The 26,019-nt window shown below is 47.8% G+C and overlaps 2 protein-coding genes across 2 annotated transcripts; both read right to left on the bottom strand.

Moving 5' to 3' along the window:
- Positions 1-20,277: 20,277 nt before the first annotated feature.
- LOC144146268 (uncharacterized) lies at positions 20,278-21,863 on the bottom strand. The gene has a single exon (XM_077678230.1). It carries the CDS (start codon positions 21,861-21,863, stop codon positions 20,352-20,354), a length of 1,512 nt encoding a protein of 503 aa, XP_077534356.1. The 3' UTR covers positions 20,278-20,351.
- Positions 21,864-23,879: 2,016 nt separating this feature from the next.
- On the bottom strand, positions 23,880-24,983 carry LOC144146269 (uncharacterized). Its single transcript, XM_077678231.1, has one exon. The coding sequence runs from the start codon at positions 24,834-24,836 to the stop codon at positions 23,880-23,882; it is 957 nt and encodes a 318-aa protein (XP_077534357.1). The 5' UTR covers positions 24,837-24,983.
- Between the last annotated feature and the right edge of the window lie 1,036 nt (positions 24,984-26,019).

A 26,019-nucleotide genomic window follows, 5' to 3' on the forward strand; every position in this document is an offset into this window, starting at 1 on the left:
GCGGAAGGCTTGAACCATAGCGAAGCTAGAGGATTTCTTCCTATGTAAGCACTGAAGGACACGCACCCACGCATTGAATTAGGTTGGAAATCGTTTATTTATATGTTCCGTCGTCGGTTTTCACTGTGGTAGTGGTAGACATAGTCATATCCCTCTATATCGTCGTCTTCCTCATGCGTGACTGGCGGGCCCGGATCGTCTTGTCCACAGGCTTTCACGTTTATCCCAAAGTGAAACAGGTGAGCACGCGCTATAACCGGCGGCAACCGGCTTCGCGAACAGCTAGGGCGTCTGTAGCGCGTGTTGTATTCTGCTCCCCCTTGAAACACGCGCACAAGCGCGCGGTAAATGAAAAGAGTAACTATAACCCACTATTTTGACGAGGACGCGCACATTAAGGCCAGCAACAACAGCTTCGCTGCTAAAATTGAAGTTGTCGTGGATCGGAAGCTGCGCACTTTCATTTTCGGTCTGGACTTAACTGCTCAGTGACCAACCGAATAAGTGGGTATTGAAACGAAGCGCATACATGGCACCCCTTATCCACGGCTTATTTGTTTCTAAAAATCCCTTATCTAGATATACACCTTTTTTATAAAGGTTGCCGTGCTGTTGCTGGGGTACGCATGCGTAATTGAAAAAAAAAAAGACTTCTTACAGGGTTAGTTGTGCTACTCTGTAAGCTTATTGACCTTACATTATGGCTCAGTCGTTTATGAAGCAGTCATCAGTGGTCACAAACACAACTATGCCATAAAAGTCTGGACGTTTTCCTGGCCGATAAGATTTCATGCTTAAATGGAGTGGACCGATTAACGGTTTCCAAATACCCTGACGAAGGAGGGCTCTTGTAGTGATATACAAATATACACTAAATGGGGCGTTTGAATTTTTTATGGCATAATTTCTTGTTTTTTGCAATGAGGGCCAACATGTCAATTTCGAGTGGAGCCAGATCTTTTCAGGAAGGTACGCATCTGGGAGTGTCTTCTCGCCTGTGCATTATACAAAAAAAAAAAAATGACTCCAATCCACGTTGTGAAGGTGGTTGGAAAGCAAAGCTTTAAACGACACCTACAACAATTGCCCATGCGACGTCACTTCAATTCGCACACGTGGCTCTACAAAGAGTGAAACCAGAGATTCTGCCAGCCGTTACCAGGAATTCGCGGGGGCGGCGTCCCCAATGCAGCAGCAGCGTCGGCCACGGCCGGGCTAGACTGGCGGACGCCGCCTCTGTAGCCCGCCCGTGAGTCGGGAGAGAGAAAACGGAGAGGAGCGACTTTTGAAGGGTGAGACAGCAGAACCTAGCCACCCTGATGAGCTAGCTTGGGACTACATCACCGCTCTACACAAGCGCAGACATCGAAACAATTCGGCATGTGAGCTTTGTGATTCCCATTTATACCGATTTAAACTAGTTAGTTTAGTAAGTTTGAGAATTGCGAGAAAGCTGAGGGAACTTTATAATTGCTATTCATTAGAACCAGTTTCTACTTTCGCCTTTTGTAATACCTCTTAAAACACAACCAATTTAAACACAAACTTAAAACATTCACCAATTTAGAAATCGGAGTCCCATTCGGGGCAAACAGTGCGCAAAAGGTAGTGTTTCTCTAGCGGCCAGATGTCTGTATGTGGTTTGTACATTTTGTTTTTCCGCCCTGCAAACCAATCCTTAACGTATGTTTGTCGTACGACCACTTAGTTCCATCGGGTGCGGGTTACGCTGGTGGTGCTGTCGAACAAGTTAATTAAGCCGTGCGAAGGCACCACTCAATGGACGCAAAGCTGCACCAAAACAGGCCCAAAACAACCGTCGCTAATGCAGACGACAAAGCGGTGCCGCCGATGCCGCAGCCGGCGATCAGGCACTTCCGCGCGGGGAACGTTGACTAAAAAATTACACCATCTTCACGTAGGGGAACCCTGAGTAGTATGCGAAGCAGGCATGGGGTCGATTCGAAGTCTGCGGAAAAACGAGAACTTGCTGTTAAGTTTTCTGAGCAGGCACCAGTTTAGCTTCGATGTTGTTGCTTTATCCGAAACATGGTTGAAGAACGGGGAGCATATTTCTTTCCATGGGTATAATTTCCTGTCATCTTGTAGGGATACATCATCGCGTGGTGGTGGTGTAGCACTTCTTATCAAGTCTTCCGTGCTGTATAATGTTAGACAAGATGTATCGGCTATTGACGATGTCTCAGAAACCCTATTCGTAACACTAACATCTGGAACAGTTGTAGGCGTCGTCTATCGACCTCCTAGTTCTAGCGTACCGCTCTTCCTTGACAGAATGGATAATATTCTAAACGTTTTGAGCTTCGGCAATAAGCATCCTGTACTAATTACAGGTGACTTTAACATTGACACCTCAGCTGGACAAAACATTGATTATACATTACTTCTGCAGTCATATAGTTTTTATAACCTGATTAATGTGCCTACCAGAATCACAAAAAATACCGCCACGACCATTGACCATATTTTGTGTAACATGGCCTCAGTCTTTGCTGGCGTTTACGATGAATGCGTGAGCGACCATGCCCCTGTGTTTGCTTTGCTTCGCACTGATAACGCCGCTCCCGATAAAAAGAAACCTACAACGTATGCGAGGATCAATTATGCCCAGCTGCGCACTAAGCTTCAAAACACGCACTACCATGACATCTTCTCTGAAGACGTGCATACAGAGTTTTTCAACTTTGTTAGTTCTTTATCGTCCATAATTTCCAGCTGCACAACCCACCATAGCTGTAAGTACGAGCAACCACTCTGCCCGTGGATGACAAAGCCAATACTGAACGCCATAAAAGAACGAAACGCGTGGTATCGTAAATGGAAGCTACATAAACAGAACGACTTCTTTGCGCAGCAATTCCGACTCGTTAGGAATAAAGTGGTCGATATGATAAGAAAAAGGAAGAAAGAATACTATACTTCACAGGTGCAGCAAGCGCAAGGCAATGCTAAAAAAATGTGGGATGTTATCAACAACGTCGTAGGCAAACCCACTAAAACATCTGTCATTCCAGACTCAGTTGATACTAGTACCGTAGAAAATTTTAATTCATACTTTACTACCATAGGGTCGCACTTAGCTAGCCAGGTTCCTTCGACGCAATGGGATGCAAGCGGCAATGCGAAGTTATGCTCCTTTACAATTGACGAAATTGACTATCCTGAAATTGTGAACGTGATATCAAGGCTGGCAGACAGGAAAGCCGCCGGTCATGATGGTATAACCGTTCGTGTACTGAAGGACAATATTGATGTACTTGGGCCCCAATTACTTCGTCTGTTTAATTATGCCATAATTAAAGGGGTATACCCTGACAACCTAAAAGTAGCAAGAGTGTCACCAGTTTTCAAAAGCGGTGACCGTAATGAACCAGGCAGTTATCGGCCAATATCCGTCTTGAGCGTTATAAACACTGTGTTTGAAAAGCTTATCTCTGTTCGTCTACGAAAATACATAGAACATAATAAAATTATAACGTCAGCCCAACATGGACTTACTACAAATAGGTCCACGTCCTCTGCTGTAATGGCGTTAACTCAAGAAGTGTACTCCTCCTTACATAACAGCGAAATAGCGGGTGTGGTTTTTCTTGACCTCAAAAAGGCGTTTGACTCCGTAACGCACTCGATTCTCTTAGAAATCTTAGAAAACTATGGGTTTCAGGGACGCACCCTACAATTCTTCTCCAGCTACTTGTCCAATCACAAACAGTATGTTTCTGTTGCCGATGTTTCATCATCACAATTAGAAATATCAACAGGTATCCCTCAGGGCTCGGTCCTCGGTCCGGTGCTATTTTCCCTGTACGTTAACGACCTTTCTACCTATTTGACATCATCCAAGGTTATAATGTATGCGGACGATACCGCAATTATAGTGAGTGGTAAATCAGCTGAACATGTAGTAAGTGCGATAAATCATGAGTTGTTGCGATTGTCAAATTGGCTTAACGGTCATAAATTAACTCTAAACAGTTCGAAAACGAAGTATATGCTTTGCCGTTCCCCGCATAGACAATTTGATGGAGACTCCATGAAAGTATATTTTAATAGTTGTTTGCTGGAGCAAGTTGATTCCATCAAATATCTAGGCGTGACTCTGGACTGCCATATGAACTGGAAAGGGCATATAGAAATGATCTCCTCTAAACTTGCATCGTCCTGTTTCGCCCTTTTAAGAAGTAGAACGTACTTCAGTATCTCCATTATGAAGGTTATTTACTACTCACTGTTTCATTGTCACTTGACGTATTGTTGCGAATCTTGGGCATTTACATATCAAACGTATTTAGATCCCATCGTGCGCCTTCAAAAACGAGCATTACGCATTATGACATTTTCTAACTCTTGTGTTCGCAGCCGTTCGTTATTCTCTGAGCTTCAAATACTTCCATTCTTGCATGTCCGTGAAATGAAGGTCTGTATAGTTGTCAACAAAATTATTCTCCATTGTCATCCTTTTTCAATAAATTTGTTTGTGTTACCTACAAGGAACACTAGGAATGCAAGTAACGTGAATTTTAACTTGCCTGTAACCCGTAATACCTACGGTCAACGGCTACTACAATATTACGGAGCAAAGGTTTGGAACACTTTACCTGTAGAAATAAAAACAGCTAATAACTTTGTATTTACACTAAAAAGGTACTACCTATCCAACATCGCATGAACCCAGGTTCCTTTTGTTATGTTCAATTTTTTTTATTTGGTTTTCCTGCAGTGTTTTTGTAATCAGTATCTTTTCACTCACCTGTTTGTTTGCTGCTGTATTGTGTATTTATGTAATGGGCCTAAACTAGCTTCGGCTATTGGCCCAACAGTTTGTGTTATGTATTTCGTACAACTTGTTGGTGAATAAAAAAAAAGTGCCCATTAGTTTTCAGTTCGTCGTTTCCGTTAGGTTGAGGTACGTAGCTACCGTTATATTTACCGTTTGGTTTCCATGGTAACTACCACACTTTTTACTTACCGGAACTACGAAATGGGAAATTGCGTTGACCCCATGGCTGTTTCGCATACTACTCAGGGTTCCCCTACGGAAAGATGTTGTAATTTTATTATCGGGGGGTGGGGGTGTTAGAGTGGAGAGACATTAAAGAGAGAGAGAGAGACGTTGTACGTGGTATGAGTTCGTCTTTATTTAAGCATTATCATTATCATGTTCAACGTAGGTGACGTCGAGCTGTGGTTGGCGTTCTGCTTTGATTATGACCGCCTTATGGTCTGTGAAATGTAAAGTCAAGGGCTGTTGTAGTGGATGAATCCTAAAGTTGCTGAAGATGAGGTCGATGCACGTTCCCCGGATGGTTGTGGGCTGCTTGTAATCACGGCCCGCCGAGACTCGCCGACGCACGCCGCTGCCGACGACGATGAAACGTCGAAGGCGCGTGAAGCGTGCTCGTCTCGTGCTGGCCCAGGAAGACACCGGCAACATTGTCGCTCCAGGAGCCATTAAAGGGTAAGACACCACCGGCCGTTCAGCAAGCCGAGCATGCGCAGTGGGGGTGTGGATGGCGCAACAACGACAACGACAAGGGAGGGACATAGCCCCGACCATGAGATGCTTCGCATCTAATTTGCCGCGCCATCTCTAGTGTACTCCGTGAGTGAAAACCTCCGCCCCACCTCCCTCCCCGCGCCGCCACCTATGCCGCGTTGGGAGTTTGTTGTTTCGCACGCCGCGAAAGTAGCGTTGGCTGGTAGAGCTAGAAAGCTTTGCTATAAAAAATCCCTAGCCATCTCAACTATTGTGAAACCTGGGGAGGGGCGAAGCATGCAGTGTATTAAGTGAATTCTTGGCGTTTCTGCCAACGGAGATGAAACCGTTCCGGGGTAGAGGTATACAGCTTTGTTCTAAATGTCGTGTCTTTAAGCACGAAGCTCTCTAGCGCGAGGCGTAAACGAGTGTCCCGGTGTTTTTTTAGTACGCGTTACGTTCTAGAACGAGGCGAAAGCTAGTTTTCCGGTGTTTTAGTACCGTGACTACATGAGACGATGATTACGACGACGACGAAAGCAGATGCCAACAGCCCCAGCTACTAAGGGGCTTCCCCCCCAGAAGGCCAACAATCAATAAAAATGAAGCGAAGAAGTTGTATATTTTTACGTCAAAACAACACGTGAAAGGCTTTTTACTTTGCTTCAGTGGATGCTCAAGTTATTTCGAAGGCGAATAGCGCCCACTCGCTTCTACATTTTATCTAAACTTCACAGGCAGGGACGTACCCAGAGGAGGGGCCCGGGAGGCCCGACCCCACCCCCCCCCCCCCTCCAGAAATTTTGGACCATACCCCCTTCCCCGCGCCACATCTCCTCTCCCCTCACACACATTCTAAAGCGCTGCCATATGAATCCTGGGCTTGATTCATATTGATTTGAGGCGTTTGAGGGGAATTTGAGGAAAAAAAACGATATTTTGGAACCGGACCTCAATGCAGTGCTGTCAAAACTATTAAATGTCATGTTTCACGTGTCAGCTAGGGTAAATCTTTAGCGACAAGTAATTAGGAATTATGCGGAGAATTGGAGCAATATTAGGATAAGTTCAGATTTGGCTCGTACTCAGTTCAAACAGACAAGTTGGTGCCGCATTCTTATGAAAACTTTATTGCAATCGACTTTCAAGAATGGTACGATAGAGTTTTAAGCAAAAAAGGCAATAAACATGCAACAGAGCTTCAAGAACAGTAAAACTATACATGAAGAGCCGGTGAGTCCTCTTGGCAGCATTAGCAGCTCTTTTCGAATGGTTCCTTAGGGTAATTTTTTGGGCACGCCTGAAAACACTCATGAAGCTCTTCATTGCCTTGCCATAAATGTCCAAAACGCTTCACAAGAAGCCTGTTCATATCATCTTCCATGGCTTGCCATGGCCTGTAAGCGGCAGCTAATTTGTTAGGTACGTAAATGGGAAATATGGGAGTAATAACAATAATAATAACCAGATTTACTCCGTAAGGACGAGATAAAATGTTAGTATCACACCTCTCAGTTTCATTCACTTCTGTTCACGTTATCGTAGACGTGTTGCGGAAGATCATTTGCCGATATCCTCATTGATCTCTGAGCTGATGATAAGCCAACTCTCAAAAGCAAAAAGAGTGATGCAAAAACGCAGAAAACAGCCCGAAACGTCACACCAAACGCGAAATCCCATTGGACAAATGAATTTGGCTCATTTTGATCCGTGCCCCAGCAGGGTCTGGCTTATTTTCCATACGAAGTAAGATCTGCGTACACGTTTGCAGGGAATTGTCTCAACTATTTATCTGCCACATTTTTTAGGGGAAAGTTGCCGGGATTTTCTTGGCAGTGCAGTTTTATCTGACTTAGTTTTGGTTTGTGGATTAGGTTCATTTCGAAAAAAAAGACGGCTCATTTGGTGGTCAACGTGGGATCTAAAAAAACAGGCGAGGTTTGTTTGCTCCGTTTACCTAGAAGCCAGTACCCCTGCACACTGGCTTCGTGGTCTGCTGCCGGCCTGCCACTTACAATTCGCTGCACCCCCTTTACCTTGTCCGTCTGCAATCGGTGCTTCCGTTCTCTCGGACAGCAGTAACTTATCGCTTGTTTCGCCAGGGTGGCGGTTTCAGCGGCTCGGGTCGCATATGCTTTGGTGGGGAAGAAAATGTTTGTCTTTACACATTCAACAAATCCCTCCATCCTAGCGCGCCGTGGTGTCGGCGGATACTGTCGCCCATGCCTGGTGTTTGTGGCTCAACGGTTTCCTTCCCTGAGCCGAACTCACAGCGCGCTTTTCACTAGTTTTCGTGGAAATGCTGCTTTTGCGGTTGTCGGTAGGAAGAGTAAGAAGTCTGCTTGCCCTAGAGAAACCAGCTGTAAGGTTTCTCTACGCAATGCCTTCCAACGTCCGGCTCGCGCACGTGTGCAGCGTCCGCCGAACAAGCCGAGGCGACAGAAAGGCTTGGAACTGGATGGCGACGAGCGGAGTGGCGCGAGGGGATGCTTGACCCCATCGCCCGGCGCCTCTAACATTGCGCCCGCTTAGGGAAAGCTGCCGTGGAAGTACAAAAGGCCTGCTACACAAACCGCGCGTCCGTCTGGACAAGAAGGATCCCTCAAAAAGGAAGCGCAAGAAAGTTACCAAGCCCGACGACGGCAGGGTGACAAAGTGAAGGCGCACATCGCAGTTGTACGGCGGCAAGAGACACCGGCGTCATTCCTCTGGACAACTAAAGGCAGTGACAGCGGCACTGTTGATTGACAGCCATTGTGGTTAATGGCTGCTATGCACAACGGCGGTGTAGTGATGCCAGCGCCGGTGGACCCCGTCGGGGAGATGGCCCTCCTTTCTCGTCGCTTTGCCGTGTCCCCCAAGCCGTCGGCGGAGTGGTAGCTCTTTGGGATGGCCTTGCCGGCGACCTTCCACGCGGATTTTGCGAAGACTCGTTTCCTCCCGACCTTCGGGTTCGGCGGACAGGAGGGAGCGGGGGTCAAAATCCTAATTGGTACGTGTGTTGCTGTGCGGGGGCGGCTTCGCTTGCCACTGCATGCGCAATTTGAATGAGTTTGTCCGGAGCTGCGGCCAAGAGCGGTAGTATAAACACTTGCTCTCGTGGCGGTTGCTGGGCGCCAGAGCCCCAGGAATTTCTCGCCAACCGCGCGGTGGTTCGGCACCCTTTTTGGGCCCGGACCCCCATCAGGGATCATACCGCGATACCCTTCTTGTGCGCTGCAGCACCTTTTAATTGTAATCCAGTTTTCATTGTCTTGTGTTATCTTATGTTCATGCTTCGTACTCCTGTAAATAGGTGTAAATAAACTTTTTCTTCTTCACCTATTTGCCTCGTATCATCATCGGGTCCTTCACCATCCTCCACGACGACACCACCCACCTCAACAACGAACCAAACTTTACTGGCGGGTTTACGGACCCCGAGCTGCATTCCAATGAACAGACCTCGAGAACACCGGGCTTCAGCGGGGAAGGGCACGGAGTGAAGGTGGCCAATGGTCAACATGAGAGAGACGGGTGTTCAGGGGGTGATCAGTGAAAATGAACCCGAGCCGGACATATCAACGCACACCAACCAGACTTTTGGCCGAGAGGAATTTCGGCTTCAAAATTTGGACTGCGAACTGTCTTTGTATTAGAGAGGTTATAAAACCCCGGGTACATATGATGAAAATACGATGCGCATTAAACGTAGCTTAGTCTCGCGATGTAGGAGTATCGTCAAGTTGTCTGCAGGCAGCAACGAGTTTACTTCACCAACGGGCCGAACGGGAGGACAGAGGAGAAGCTCATTCCCGCCTTGCAGGACAAGCCACGCCGCGACGTCGAGGAAGCGACAAGGCGCATCCCTGGAAATAACAAGGTTCTTTACAAAACTCCCATAGGTAAGCGCTGACGCGCTCGCGCTTGCCACCGTTTTTTATCTACATCTACTGCAGTCCAGTGCGTCTCGATACTGCAATTTCCCAGGCCTGAATCATTGGTGCTTTGAATGGCAAACCATTAAACGTCGAACTCTGAGGGTGTTTAGGGTAATAACACACGGAATTAGGCGTATGAAATCTCCGATTTACCTAGCATTTTATTTCCTTCCTTCATAACTAGTAGCCACAGGTTTTGTTTGGAAAAAAATATGGAAGCGCAAGAGTTTTGCCACAGAGATCTGAACTCTCGAGTGCCTACATGCACTTCCGTTTCTGCCGACTTCGATTGCGTATAACGTGTGGGATGCTCCGGAAATATGCCTCAACATTAGCAGAGGGTATGTATAGTTACTGCTCATTACGCGTATTTATTCCTCGAAATATTTGAATTATTGCCGTTCTTTTTTTATTTTGCAAACTTCGCGTAGAGATCTTTAACGTGCGCAGAAATCTCGAACATACGAGGGTTTTCACTTTTCGCCTCCATCACAAGGGCGGATACACTTAATTTCATTTCTCTATGCAGGTTTACGCGCATTTATGGTAAACGCTGGGCGTTCACCGTGTTTGTACTAGTAACGCCGGGTACCCTCGCCCTCTCCCCTAATTTGCATAGAAAAGTTACTTTGGGTTGGGCCCCCCTCGAAAAAAAAATTCTGGGTACGTGCCTGTTCACAGGCATACTTGCTCTTCCGCTGACATGAAATCCTCCAGGACACCAAGTGAAGTATCAGTGGAATGCATCCATTCATGATCCGTGACGGAGATCCACCTTTGCTGCACACTTACAGCATCAAAGCTTCTACTCAGCCACGACGCAACGCAGACCCGGGCGTAGACGCAGGAGTATGTGTGTATCTCGGTATCTCCGTCTGGGCCCGCGGCGCATAAGTTTATGATGCTGTTTTTAAAGACGATAGTCTTTCTTGGGATACTTAAACGCAAAAATTTTGATCTGTCTGTCTGTCTGTCTGCGACTCGATTCGGCCACCCGGCCAAAGTGCAACTTAAAGTCCGCAATAGTCTTAGATAGTCACAGCCACACCTAAACGCCTAAGTCGGGTGGCAATCTTCATACTTGTCAACATTGTTGAATAAGAACAAAACATTACGCAAATATGAGGCAGAAGATCAATATATAAGAGATATTTGCAGTGCTCCTTCCTAACAAATTTATAGGTGCTTGTTTTTTGCGATATCAAATGAAATACTACATCAACTGCAGAAAATCGTGGCCTGCTGCGGCCCGCGCCACTATAGCTCCTGGCAGAAGTTTAAGAAATCAAACGGCAACAGTAACAAAAGGCTCCACTAGATAGGTTCCACGTTCCGCTTGAAATACATGTGCAGCAGGGCAACATGGTTCTATAAACATTGTAGTATGCCTCGAATCACGCGCGTCTCCGCCGTGCTGCAGCGCTGGCATCGAGGCACCCGTCCTGGAGCAGTATAACGCGGCAAATTTAGACTGATTTTGAGCAAACCTTTAACGTGTTATCTTGGGAAAAACGAGACGGGAGAGGAACGGCATGAGAGGTGAGGAAGAAAGAGAAAGGAGGCGTTTACATGGCAGGGGCGCCAGTCGACTATCGTCTTTCGTCGGGATTTGCAACGAAGGGAGCACACACGCGGCCATTTTGTTGCTCCTGCATCGCCACCAGCCTCCCTATGCTCCTGCGCGTCCCGCTGGTTTGATGATGCCTTTGCACTTGAACACAAGCTGAAGCAAAGTCGCTAGGCATGAGCGTTACCCACAATAGCTCACACGTAAACGAAATCCTGACCACAAATTTTTAAGTGCAGAGCACTTGAGGGGCTCGCCATGTCGTCGTAGCTCGTTAGCTGTCACAATGTCGAGCCGCTGCCGGAATCAGGCGGCGCCACGAGATAACGGACCCAAGTAGAGCCCCACTGCGTTACGGCGTAACGAACCCAAACAGAGGCTTCGAAAAACAAGCGGTTTATATATATTCTTAACCATTCGACACTTCTGCAGTAGGCAGGAGCAGGGTTACAGCTCCGCCTCGACGTGGCCCGGCGTCGCGCCTTCTTCTGCGACCCTACTCGTCACAAGCCCGTTTTACGGAGCAAGTACTTTCCAGTCCGACACTTCTGCAACGCTGGCCGCGGTGGCTCAGTGGCTAAGGCGTCGCGCTACTGAGCACGAGGTCGCGGGTTCGATCCCCGGCTGCGGCGGCCGCTTTTCTGATGGAAGCGAAAAGCAAAAACGCCCGTGTGTACGAGATTTCGGTGCACGTTAAAGATCCCCAGGTGGTCAATATTAATCCGGAGCCCTCCACTACGGCGCGCCTCATCGCCTGCACTGCGTCGGGGCGTTAAACCCTACAATCAAACAAATCAATCACTTCTGCAACGCTGGCGCTTGCCATTCATCTCCCCGCGGTTTGGCGCGAAGAAAACTGCAGGTACATTTGAGGCAAAATCTGTGTATACAGTGTGTTGCGACGATAACTGGAACACTTTAAAAATTTTTCCTGAGCGATCCGCCGCTCTGTTCACGCTCAAACTTCACACAAAGGTCGCATTTTGTGGTCTATTTTGTTTGACACCGGGAACAACAACGGTAGTTACCTGTTTATTCTGAAAATAAATAAAAACGATTTTCGCCTATGGGAAAATGGCGGCGATTTGGACGTGCGAGCCCGAAAACCGGGTTTTCTGATCGTCTGTTAGCTCATTTCTAGGTGCATTTTCTGATCGTCTGCTGCACCATTTGGCTCCGTACGTGAATCCCAAACATGCGTTTCACTCTGCAGGTGGTTCCGTCGTTCCAACATCAACTTGCGCTGGCTCGCACGTCCAAATCAGCGGCCATTTTCCCATAGGCGAAAATCGTTTTTATTTATTTTCAGAATAAACAGGTAAGTACCGTTGTTGTTCCCGGTGTCAAACAAAATAGACCACAAAATGCGACCTTTGTGTGAAGTTTGAGCGCGAACAGAGCGGCGGATCGCTCAGGAAAAATTTTTTAAAGTGTTCCAGTTATCGTCGCAACACCCTGTATAACCGGCTGCCCCCGCGTCCTTTTAGTCAGGAACGCCAGCTGGGTTTTGTTTTTACGATATAAGTGGGAAACGTGACCGTCAAAAACAAGGCGTTTCAAACTGCGCAGTAAGGCTCCGGCACGTGCGAGAGGCAAAAAGCACAAAAATAACAGAACTCCCGCTGGCGGCGTTTCAGGCAGGGGGCGCGCGAGCACTGCGAAGGCGGGAAATTTGAAGTGCATTGGGTGGTAGCAGTGAGCGGACAACAGCGCCACAACCAATTATGGTGAATCACTGCTCTGCACTTCTGGAAGCTTTCACGTTGAGTGGAAAGGGTTTAATTTTTTGATAAGTGGCTGAGCAATAATGGCAGAATTTGAACAGGAAAGAAACTAATATTTAACAGCATTTGCAGACATCCGTTCCAATTTTGATTCGACGGCATTGGATCTGCCCAATGTACTACGATACGCGCTGGAAATCGAAGGTACGGCACCTCGTCTAGTTAGTTAACCTGTACCGTTGTATAGAATACGCAGGTGCGTTTCCCTATTACACTCATACATAAAGACTCGCGGCCGACAACAGAAGCTGCTACACAGTGTCCAGCTGTGCAAAGCCGCAGTGCCAGTGCGCCAACACGGTGAGTTGGCTGGCTTTCGGGCAATGCACGTTCCCCTTCCAGGTATCTCGTTGTTTGGGAAACACGGAATTATTAGCGAGACCGCCACGTCGGTAATCATGCACCGCGCGCTCCGGGTGAGTCGGCGCTATCCGGCCATGACCTGCGCAGGAAACGCACCACCCTTCGGGAACGTTGCCCTTGACGAACCAATCATGAACGTTTTCTGCTGAAAGGGGAAAGAAATAAAAAATTCTGCGGATTGAAGTTCCAGTGAGTTGAAGCATTTACTAGAAAATGGCGCAGTCGGCTGCCTTCCATTGGGACTTTGCAAGTGGAGTCGGGTGGCACACCGCGTATGTACAGCATTTGTGAAATATTTCAAGACTACACCGAAAGTTTCAGCGCCTCAAAGAATTCAAAGCGAAAGATTACCCTTCAGGTGAGATCGAATTATTTGATTTCAGTAAGAAAAAGTAGGCTTTGTGCAAGATTGTTCCCGTAAAGCAGTTCAGGCTTGCTTGTATGTTGGATATCTGCGGCCTATTAACTTTGGCAATGGCAAGAAACTTTTGAAAAAAGCTGTACAATCGTGGTTCAGCGCAGTTAAAGAACTCCGGAGTGTTTTTTTATGCAGCGCAGGCCTTTTCAGTGCCCAATTTAGTCATGCTGAGCTTACTGGGCCACGACCGCATGGCTTCGCAAGTATGAGCGACGTGTCTTTGCCGTTCAGAGCAAGTGTTGCCACGATTAGGGCGAACGTTGGAGTCTTTCTCGTGACCTGGTGGCTTGATCTGGCGACTAGCACGGTAGTGCCACCACCGTCCGGCTCCCTCATCCACCTCGCTCCGCCAACCACCGCACGTGCACTCCCTCTTTGCCACTTCTGTGCACCGACCCTTGTGCTGTGAGCAGCGCCTCCTCACAATAATTGATTGATTGATTGATTGATTGTAGGGTTTAACGCGCCGACGCAACGCAGGCGATGAGGCGCGCCGTAGTGGAGGGCTCCGGATTAATTTTGACCACCTGGGGATCTTTATCGTGCGCCGAAATCTCGTACACACGGGCGTTTTTGCTTTTCGCCTCCATCAGAAAAGCGGCCGCCGCGGCTGGGAATCGAACCCGCGACCTCGTGCTCAGCAGCGCAACGCCTTAGCCACTGAGCCACCGCGGCGGGTGCCTCCTCACAATAACCTTACACTCTAAGTTGACTACGTTATGGCCCAGCAATGAGAGTCGTCCTGACTCTGTTTGGAAAAGAGTCTTGTGACTCTGTTAGACCCAGTCAAAAAAAGGTATGCAGGACTCTGTAAGGGAAGTCACCTCGACTCCTAATTTTCAAACGAAGAGAGTCATCATGACTACTTTGCGACTAGTAAAAGTAGTCACACAGACTCTCCGTTTGGCTAGAGAGAGCCCGCTTGGCTACTACATGACCCCAGCCAAGTCGCCCTGACCTGCTGAAAGGGAATCCCGTGACCCCTGAGATAGAGCATGCAGGACTCTGCAACACCGTCACCGACACTGAAAATCTGCAAAGAAAAAGTCCAGTCGACTATTTTCCGACTCGAGCAAACAGAATCCCTTCAGAGTCGATAGGGTAAAAAAATACCATACAGATACTATTATGACCCTATAAGGACAGCCATGCATACATGCAAGAAACATCAATTCAAAGTACCAAAACAACTATTTTATTGAAATAAAGCCTACAACCGTTTTAAATTATGCATTGGCTCAAAGACTAGAAAACAATTTATACAAAATAAAAATCACGAGTTTTTTTCTTAGACAACATATAATCGACTATAAGAAACGTGAGAAATACAAGATTTGAAATTATCACCTTAGACGACATTTGTGTCTTACATAACAAAAACTTGTTACATTGAACGGGACAAGCAACACTGAGTTCACATATACAAAACACAACCCTATAACAGTGATCAGCCATCAGCTGCTGGCTCAACAACTTAACAAAATGATAAGTGAATATGAAAACACAAATTTTCTTAAAACCACATTATAACAAATATTTGAAAATGTCACTTTAGACAACTGAACTGAAAAAATTCTAGAACAATACAACTCGCAAATTGAAAACAGGACAATAAAATACACAAAACAGAGTTCGGGAAAGTGTTATTGCTTAATAAAATTGTAATCTTGAACACATTCATATTTAATGCGTACAGCTAGGTTCGGCTTTATGATAAGGCCACTTTGACCACTCATACGTACGCAATGCAAATGAACATTAAAAAAAGGGTGTTAAAGAATTATTAATTGATGATTGTTATAATTTTCCTGAGAATATTTTGTTCATTTTAGAACACAGAAATATACTCGGAGGCTATATGTTGCAACACCCACCACTTGATCTGCTGGCACTGTACAATGTATTTATTCCCTGGCTGCCCCTGCACGAGCTCTCAAGGTAGTGACTACCCTTTTTTTTTTAATTCCAAAGTTTGCCCTGCGGCATAGCGGTGCACGATTCACAGGTACACGAACAAGTTTGCTTCTCGTATATAGTCCAGAAGGTGCCGATGAAATGGTCCATGAACCCAGCGCTGCAGGTCTGGAGGGCGGCCAGGGTGGAGGCCGGTTGCACGAAGGTGCCGTAATCGGATCTGATGCAGTCCGGGGCAGGTCCACAGGAGATGCTGCACATTCACATTCTGTACGGCGGAGTCGCAGAATGGGCAGGTAGATTCGTATGGGCCGCGGTACTGCGATGGCCAAGAGGCAGTCACAGACGGCGTAAGGGCCATCCCAACGCGTATCCTCCGCAGCGCAACCTCCTCTCGGCGAGTTAAGTCACCAGGGAGATTTGAACCACACGGGGGTATGAGGGCTCGCGTGGTGCGCCGGAGAATTTCCTTCTGTTGTGCCAGGTTTCCACTTGGATCTTCGGGGAAAAGTGCCAGTGGTCGCATCAAGGTATGCGGGCGACTAGCCGTGTCTGCCTCCCTACTGCCGGGTACAGCTGAACGGGGCACCCATTCTATGCGGATCTGCAGTAGAGTGCTTCGTGCTAAGAGGTGAATGGCATCTGCGAACGCTGTAGCTTGTGTTACGCGGCGTATGTCGTGGATGGCTTGCGTAGAGTCTGTGCGTATTATGAGTCGACAGTATGGCCCTGCCTGGACAATAGGCCATCCCATCGTGTACCGCTGCTAGTTCAGCAAGATACGCTGGTGGCATCGGGTTAGCTTCATAACAGCAACATTGGGTACCTCTGGTAGCTGGGGGCAGATGAGTGCAGTGTGCACCATGCCGTTTTTGACGCTGGCGTCTACATACGCAATTGCCGTTTCCGCGTCTGGGCTATGTAGGCGAGAGACTTGGGCCGTGGTCTGGCGAGGTACCGGGTGACGGAGGCGACCGATTGGTTTGTTGTCTGTTAACTGTGCTCGCTGCCACGGAGGAATGTTTGAACCTTTCACAGTGGTACTTGGTACAACGTACCCCATGTACCGGGCTAGCGCAGCGGCGGCACCGGTCATCGAGATTTTACAGGCCCGGGCAGAGCGGCGTTGGTGCACCAGCTCATCAATCGTATTGAGTTGGGCCTCCCCCTGCAGAGTCGGTATTGGGGTCATTCGGGGTAGTCCAGTAATGGCCCGCATGGCATCCCGGTTGATGGCTTCGAGGCGATCCCAGTCCCTCATCGTGAGATGGTGGAATTGAGCCTGGTACACGAGTCTTGGTTGCAACACTGACCGCACAAGGAGGCGAGCAACGCTGGTGCGCGACCCGCCAGCCTTCGTCGCCATTCGACGTATCAAGTGTATTGTCCGTGCGGCACGATCCTTCGCACTCTTCACCCATGAAGCCGCGGACCCAGACGAGGCAACATCAAGGCCCAGCACACGAATAGTTTGGACCTCCTGTAGAGGTTGTTGATGAATAAACAACTGGACAGGCCGTTTCTCAAGCCGGCGTCGCCCATGTTTGTTAGTCACTGACATGTATGACGTTTTTTCTTCCGATAGTTCAAGTCCTACTTGGGCGCACCAGGAATCAGTCATATTTAACGCCGTTTGTAGCGCGTTTTCTTGGACAGAGATGTCAGGATGCACGGACCACACAGTAATGTCGTCAGCATATATGATGTAATACGCGTCAGGTATCTCCGCCAACCGCCAAGCTAGGGGAAGCAAGGCGATATTGAACAATACCGGCGCCAACACAGAGCCCTGTGGAACACCGCGGTGCGATGTGAAGTGTCCTGTATTCTTCCCGGCCAAACGAAGGGTGAAGGTGCGGTCCCGAAGAAAGGCGTTCACAAATGCGCAGACACGGCTGGGCAGTTTAATCCACTCTAGGATCCGAACAATGGCTTCGCGGCTGACATTGTCGTAGGCCTTCTTAATATCCATTGCAAGGACGGTTCGAATCCAGCTTTGTCGCCGGCATTAAGGTGCTCAAGCATGCGCCCTTTCGCACCACCATCAGTTCCTCCAAAACTGTAAATGTCTGCTTTCCAGACTTCACGTACTGCAGGTTGTATGCCCAGTACATGGCACATACAAGAGCGATTCTTGACGTGAAGTCAAAGACGCCAACGGATACATGTTCGCACACCACCTTAATTGAGTCGGACCCGAGTGGGCTGCTCTCCGAGTACAGCAGAGATGGGTGCGAGTATGCAGTATCTGGGTCCTGTCAAAAAAAGACAAATAATGCTGAAATTTAGTTGCTGTAAAAAAAGTACTTTATGTGGACAGACATCAATATGTATAAATTATTACTCTGACTGTCTTTACTATGCCACGTGGACTGAAAAAGAAAATACCTGCGATGATAAGTTACAGGGAAAGCTCAGTTACAGTACATCCCCTGGTTATGCGAAGACCCGCTTCTTATGATTGGTTATGCGAAGACCCGCTTCTTATGATTAATCATTGGGGTCGCAGCAACCTGCCCTTAGAACCTACGCATTAAATACACCGGTTGTATAACGCACAAGTACATGCAGCTAGCTTCATGTGATACATTACTCGCAACCTGACACCCCTATTGTGGTTAAAAAACCTGCATACTTCCCACCTTTCAGGCCGCTTTTTTTGCCACATTTTCCTTTAACATTGCACTATCTCCCGGCTTGTCTCTTTGTGGCACCACTCTTTTTATACTCGTTTCTTTACTACCCCGGTATGCTCAAGGCATTATCTCAAGCAATCGCGACTGCAGCCGCTCGTGTCTGCTTTAGATGCGACTGCATCTCATTCACTCGCCTTGTCCCTCCATACGGCGTCGTTGTCCGTCCACACCCCTCCCCCATTCTCCTCGCCGCGCGAGCTGCGCTCTCCGCCGCTCACCCCCTCTCCTATCTGATAGCGAACACTCTCTCGTGAGGGGCATTGGATTGGATTCGATTGGATTGGCTTGGATTTGGATTGGATTAAAGTGGATTGTGTTGGATTTTGTTGCGTCATAACCGCGCCACGTTGCGTCATAGCCACGGCAGGGGGTTCACGGCACGTTTCACGCGATGGGAGAATCAACCGAACGGAAACAACAACGGAACCCCCTATGCGTCGCATCTACACAGGGGTTCCCGCGAGGGGAGGTGGGAGTAATTTTTCTGCTAGTTCACAATCGGTGAAGGGTGCTCAGAGCCACAAGGTCCATTTTTATTTTTTCTGGCTGAGCACAACAAACAAATGCTTCAAATGCCACTCACGCTTGGTGATAAGATCAAAATAACCGAAGAGACCGAAAAAACGCTGCGCTACCGCCGACCCTTCCATCTACATTCGTTGCTTCTTTGTTCACGAATAACAGCAGGCAGTCCCATTTAGCAAGTGTCCTGCTTCAGAAAATGACCTGCTTCACCCATTGCATTTGCATTCGTCTCGCACTTTTGCTATGTTCAGCTTTATCCCATGGCACACAGCTAACACAGCAAAACGTTTTAGGAGCGCACATATTGTGGAAGTAAATTTTTTTTTTCAGGAATAGGTGCTTAGGTCACGCACTCACAAATTACATGAGGACAAGTTACACAATAAATACCATGTTGCGCCGAACCATTTACAAAGCGCTGTTGTCTGTCCATTTTCGACTTCTCGTGTCTGTATGTAGTCTGTGCAACTTCAAGATGTTAAAGAAGCACTAGCAACTACCCCACTGTGGATCTTTGCAAAGCTTGACTTTGCTGGCTGATCTCTTAAACACACTGGTTCCTTCCCAGGGTCTGGAGGTCCCCTTAAGGCTTCTCTTTATGGTAAGTTACAAAATTGAGGTTATCAAGAAACCGAAATTTTGAGGGCAATTCACATTTAGGAAAGCAAAAAAGTACAGGGTCGGGGCTATTTCGCTACCTGGGGTCAAAGTAACCATAAACGTTAAGCCTAAACACGTCAGCCAGCCTTTCTAAAGAGCAACAATTTTTTCCCAGTTGCTCTCTCTTACATGTAGATCATTTCTTTTAGTTTAAGATTGGGTACACCCTAATATTTTTAATGCCGAGGGCAACTCAAGTCAAGACCCCATTGCCAATGTTGCCATCTAATTCGCAAATTAAGCTCACTGTTCTCACCAGTATCGTGAAGATGTCATCCTCTCTTTCCTTCACCAAATAGGGCAGCAAAACAGGAGCGCTGACACCTTTTGCATCTGTAAAGAGAACAAACTAAAGTTGTACAGCCGAACCCAACTGATGGAAACCATTTGCATCGACTTATCCAGTATGTCGAACTCCTTCCGGTAACAGTATAGTTGCAGTGAAAAATATAGCAAAAATTACGTCTATATCGAATAAAAATACAAGCGAAACCCGCTATATCGAACGGCAAATGACGCAGGAATGCCCCCCCCCCCCCTCCCCAAGTTGGCTTTTCCTCAAGGTGAAAGAGAAATACCGCCGGCTCATTTATCCCAGCCGCTCATCGGCAGTTGGCGGCTCCTTCCCTCCTTCTCGCTCTCCCTCCCTATCGTAACGCACCTGCGACGTCTAAGGCGAGTTGTCGCACCCCCATGCAAAAAAGGATCGTGGCCTGTCCACCAGGTTTTTTTTAAAGTGTGAATACACTTTATAAGCGACCCCAAACCATCCACCGCCGGCGTCGGCGGCGGCGGCGGCGTCCGCAGCGCTCTTTAAAGAAGAAACAGCGTCCGGCGCCAGGTTTCGATCCGAGGACTTTGCGGGCCGCAGCCCGACGCTCTACCGAATAAGCTACGGACTTTTTTTTTTTTTTTTTTTATTTATTGCCTGCTTTGACATTTGTACAGCACATCACACATCATGCCATGTAATGATATGTCAACCCTACTTGGCTGACTACTTGGCTTTAAAACTTTCTAAGACACACTAAATCGTCAAGCACAGGCAACCACTCAGGGGGATCATCCTCAGCACGAAACACTTCCCGTATATACTGTACGCTTTCAATGAAATTTTCCCTGACAGGCCGGGCATTTATATCCGCATTCCTCACCGCCATTCTCGTCCTCCATATACTATGAAGGCTGAGGAGCATGATCAAATCGTACGGCACCCCGCCCTCATTTTTTTCAGGTAAGAACCGAATTCCACGCGGCGTTATGGGTAAGTCTTTCTTTAACGTACGTTGGAGGACGTCCCAGTGGAACACTGGGTCCCAACAGTCGATGAAGACGTGATTAATAGTTTCCGGCTTTTTGCACAGTCTGCAGTCGGTTGTCCACGGCACAAAAATACCTCTTTCTGCCAACCAAGTATCTACTGGAAGGGTTTCACTGTGTAGTTTAAAAAAAAAGGACTTCATTGCAGGCTTCACAGGCATACTTTTAACCCTCCTCAAAACATCAAGCCCTGTGCCCTCACCGTATAACGACCTATACAGTGGCACAGGTAAACAAACATCAACTAAATCTTTGTACAGGCGCTTCCTGGAAACACTACACAGGTAGTCGAAAGAAAAACGTACCTTCAAAAATTCAACAGACAGAGCCACTTCACGCAAATATCCTTTCACCCCCTTGCACACAATATCACTTGAAGACACAACAAAGTCAGGCAGCACATTTTTCAACCGCACTTGAATTACAGTGCGCAAGAAGGCGTCTTTTTGATCCCGGACAAAACAAAACCTTGCGACAACTTGTCGTAAAAATAAATGACAAAGACCAAGACCCCCCTTTTTGACTGGGCGAAAAATGTTAGACCGACTGGTTCTTTCCCAGCTGGAAGACCAAATAAAGACCGCAAATACTCTGTGGATTTTTTGGACATTAGCACGTGGCATACACAACACTTGCAGCACGTACCACACTTTGGCTAACAAAAAAAGGTTGCAGATAGTGGCACGTGCAAACATAGAAAAATTGCGTCCTTGCCAGTTTCTGGTTTTGTCTCTCAACTTTTCGGTCTCGTTAGTCCAGTAGTCTCGGCTATCCCTATAATGCTCCAGAGGCACCCCTAGATATTTTGTTGGTGCCGTGGTCCATTGTATACATTCAAAAACGGCGGGTGTTGAGCACCAGTTCCCGTGCCACAATCCCGAACATTTATCCCAGTTAATTACAGCCCCAGATTTTTCACAAAAGGACTTAACCACCTTAACTGCTTCGCTTATGCTCTTTTGATCGCGACAGAAAACCGCTATATCATCTGCGTATGCGAGCAGTTTTACTTCAGTGTTCTGTAATGCAAACCCCTGTATTCGTTCATGCTTGATTATTTTTAAACAGAAAGGCTCGAGATACAGCGCAAAAAGAAGAGGCGATAACGGACAACCTTGCCTGACCGAACAACCAACATTTATACTTTCACTTAAATTTTTGTTAACGATTATGCTCGCCTTGCATCCGGCATACGCCATTTTTATACCATCCAAGATAACAGACCCAACATTCGTGTATTCTAAGATTCTGAAAAGTATGTCATGGGACACCCGGTCAAAAGCCTTCTCAAGGTCGAGCTGCACCATCGCCACACGACCTGAGAAGGCATCACAGCACTCTAACACACTTCTGGCGACGTGCACATTGGTACTTATCGTGCGATGCTTAATACCGCAAGTTTGATGCGGTCCTACCAAAAACTGAATTACGTTTTGCAACCGTCTAGCTAAGACTTTCATGTAAATTTTGTAGTCAACGTTGGCTAGACTAATTGGCCTATACGCCTTTACGGACAGCAGTTTTACTGCATCTTCACACTTCGGTATCAAGATGATGTGTGTCTCCTTAAAAGACTGCGGGAGAACATGTAGTTTGTAAGCCTCTAACAATACTTCATATAAAGATACCGCTACTTCCCTTTTGAAAGCCTTGTAAAATTCCGCGCTTAACCCGTCTGGCCCGGGTGATTTACAGGTATTGAGATCATCTATTGCATTTTCTAATTCCCACACACTAATTGGTGCTTCCATTATTTCACAAAGCTCTGGTTCTAATTTGGGCATAAGCGATAAAAATTCATCAGCAAAGCCATCGTTCATTGGAATGTGCCTGTCTAACAGCTCAGTGTAATACTCGACGAACGCCCGCTCAATCGTTTCTTTTTGGGCCGTAACACTATTTTTGTACCGTATTTCCTTGATTTCGTTTTTCTGCGCGTAACGTTTTTCATCAGACAACGCACGCTTTGTAGGCATTTCACCGAACCACATCTTATCTGCTCGTGCTCGCACGATAGCTCCCCTATAACGCTCAATGTCGATGACTTCTAGTTTATTTTTTGTGTCTCTTATTTCTTGCTTAAACTCGCCCGCGTTTGCGCTTTCTTCTAACAATAGAGTCCTTAACTGTTGGCGGAGTTCTTGTTCCTTCTCTCTTTTCTGTTTATTGAGAATTGTGCTTCTTTCGACTGCACCTATTTTAACTTGTTCTTTAAAAAGGTCCCACTTGACTCCCCAGCTCGTCTGTGCATCTCTGTGCATATTAGTAAACAGTTCACTGACCCTAGCTGTAAAAGGTTCATCTTTAAGTACCCGGCTATTTAATTTCCACAACTTCCAATTCCATTTCGTGGCTTTCTGTTTGTTTCCCAGACAGAACGCCACAAGACAATGATCGCTGTAGGACAAGGCCTCGACCTTATAACTGTCACACAGTGGCACAAGTTCACTTGATATGTACACTCTATCCAGCCTCGCGTGACTGGCGCCTTGAAAATGTGTAAACCAGATTGGATCTCTAGTCGTACAGAGAGCTACGTCATCCAAACAATATTTTGAAGTTATGTCCATTAAGCATTCGGCACTTTTATCTCTAACCCGCTCGTGGGCTGTTCTGTCCTGTGTCATGCACACACAGTTGAAATCCCCAAGCAAGATAACAACCCTTTCGCACTCAAGGTGCTTACTAATAGTTTGGAAAAAAGTATCCCGCTCACCCTGTCTGTTCGGTGCATAAATACATATAACTCTCCATTCAATATCGCAAAATGAAAAGTCGCAATACACATAGCGGCCACTCGAATCAGCTACAACGGTCTGTTCAACAATCCCTATTGATCGCCTGATAAAAAGGGCACACCCAGCCGATGTTCCCACGGCGTGCGAGACACACACATTAAAATTTGCTCTAAAAGGTTGCAACATGCGGTCTGTCATTTCCTGGCTTTCCACTTTAGTTTCTTGCACCGCAATTATATCCAGTTCTCGGTCCGCGAACAGCCTACCAAGCTGGCATTGCTTCCGTCTCGCTGCCAGGCCTCGCACATTAACCGTGGCAACGTTAATTGCAGCTTCTAAACGTACAGCCATTTGGAAAAACTAGACCGCATGCCGCTCACCTCGGACATATGACAAATGCGCGGGTGTGCGTCCGCTAGCGTAGGTCAGTGCGGCATGAGGCGTTCGCCCCGCGTTCTTGGGCACACATAAATCTCGTCACGAGGGGGGCTTTGGCGGCCTCCTCTCTACGACTTGAATGTTCGTCTTAGGTTCAGGGCGCTTTTTCCTCGCTGTGGGCCCAGTCGAGGCACTACCCACCAGGTTCTTCGCGTCAGCGTCCGCAGCACTGTCCTCCCGTGGCCGCTTGGCCGCGAGCTCATTGAATGCACCATCCTTCCCACGAGTGGCGGCGTCCTCGGCGTCCATGGAGGCGTCGCTTGGGTAGCCGTCGTCAATACTTGGCAGCAGGGTATCTTGCGTCTGCACCTCCGGCGCCTGAGCTGCCGCTGTTTCTTCCGTGCCCGTCGTCCCCTCAATAGCACTACCTTCGTCAATGTCCCCTTCTTCTGCTGGCGTGTCCGCCGGAATCGGTGTATGTTCCTCATCCAGGCCCTTGACGACCTCCTCCGCCTCCGCTTCATCCATTATGTGCTTCCAACGCTCTTCTGTTGCTCCGGGTCCGGTGGCCGCCGCATACGTTTTCACGCAATTGGCGCCATCATGTCCGAAACGCCGGCAGACGTTGCACTTGGGAACGCGACACTCCCTCCGAATGTGCCCAGTCTGTTGACACCGAAGGCACAGCGGTGGTCTTCCCGGCACAGCGACGAGAGCAAGCTCGGTTCCGATACGCAGCTGGTGCGGCAAATCGTCCCTTGCAACTCCCCCTTTCAGCCGGAGAACAACGATGCGTGTCATGGTGCTGAAATTCGCACACCCTGTCGCACGCCACTTTTCTTTCGTCACTTCAACCACAGTTCCGTACGGCGCGAACGCTTCCTTTATCTGATCGTCGGGAACATTGTGCAGGACCCAGTGAAGCTTGACGCGGACGTCTTGCTGGCACGGGTCAATTACCAGGCACCTGTGGCCCTTGACGGTGATTTCTTTCTTCGCGAGCACTTTCTTCTTTCCTTCTTCGCTCGTAAAGGTGACTGCCCAGATATGATTCATCTGGTAGGTGCCGAGGGCAGCAATGTCGGCGAGCACAGCGTCTTGCGCTAACGCGTCTCGAAAGTCTTCAACTCGGTACGGTCGAGCCCTTACGTCTCCATGCAGAAAAATGGTGTTAAAAACAACAGACCCGGTTGGCAGGGGAGGCAGAACAACAGAGTAATCCTGGGCATCTTCAGCATTCCTGTTTCCGCGGCGAGACTGGGCCGGACGCGACGCTGATATTGTCAGTAACGCGCCTTATATCTTTAACGCATTCAAACTACGTCGTCAGCGGCGTGCGTTGGCGACTCAGCGGCGTTATAGCGGCTTGATAACCATGGTGTACACGTGATACTACAAACCCGATGGAAGAGATGGAAGAGAAGGCGGCGAGGCGGTGGGCTGCGGGGGCCGAGCGCAAGCGCCGCAAGCGGGCCGACAACCGTGCATTCGCACTTTCACATTCTCCCCCTCGGGGAAATGCGGGGGAATTTTTTTCGTTCTTTGAGTTTGTACCGCTCGCGCTTCATAGGCTTTTTTCCCGAAGTGTAGCTGTGGTGGCTAGCGCTAGAAACGTTTATTTGACGGCTCAGCTAGGGCGAAGTGGCCGAATTTGCATTTCGCCGTGAAGCTGGCAATTATAAATCGAGTCAAAAGCGGTGTGGAGCTATAGTACTACAAAGGAATTGTCATCTAGTGCAAGATAACGCTGAGTATACATAGGTATAGCCGGACATGGCGTGCACACAAATTTCCTTGCCTGCTTCCTTGTGTCTGATTTCCACGTACGTGTGCTCGTTAAGGAGGATATTCCCCGCCTTTTGCTCACGAATGTTCACTCCAAAGCCCACACAATGCTAATATACCTTTTGTTAGACCGGCGGCGTATGAACAAAACGCTTACGGTGCGCAAGCTGCAGCAGGATGGTGCGCAATTTCATGTTTATACAAAAAACAAAACATCTACGCGTTGCTGGAGCAGGCGAGACCAGGTTTGCGAGCAAAACATAGAAATGGTCTCATAACGAGCACAGTCTGTGCGCAAGAATCAGCCGCAGGAGAAGCATTAAAAGCGGTCTGCGCACCGCCTATATTCCTCTAGCACCAGCCACCGTAAGCTTACCGACGCGGTATTCAGACATGATAACCTGAAAAAGCTGAAAAATAAAAACCGCATTTCACTATGCCTCGCCGTACCATT

This window comes from Haemaphysalis longicornis, unplaced genomic scaffold, assembly GCF_048455015.1.
Source record: "Haemaphysalis longicornis isolate Haplotype H1 unplaced genomic scaffold, Haemaphysalis longicornis Haplotype H1 scaffold_7, whole genome shotgun sequence".
NCBI lineage: Eukaryota > Metazoa > Arthropoda > Arachnida > Ixodida > Ixodidae > Haemaphysalis > Haemaphysalis longicornis.

What these genes read in the sequence shown, in the direction of transcription:
- LOC144146268 (XM_077678230.1), bottom strand. Translation starts at nt 21,863, where the DNA reads ATGGCGTATGCCGGATGCAAGGCGAGCATAATCGTTAACAAAAATTTA.
- LOC144146269 (XM_077678231.1), bottom strand. Translation starts at nt 24,836, where the DNA reads ATGAATCATATCTGGGCAGTCACCTTTACGAGCGAAGAAGGAAAGAAG.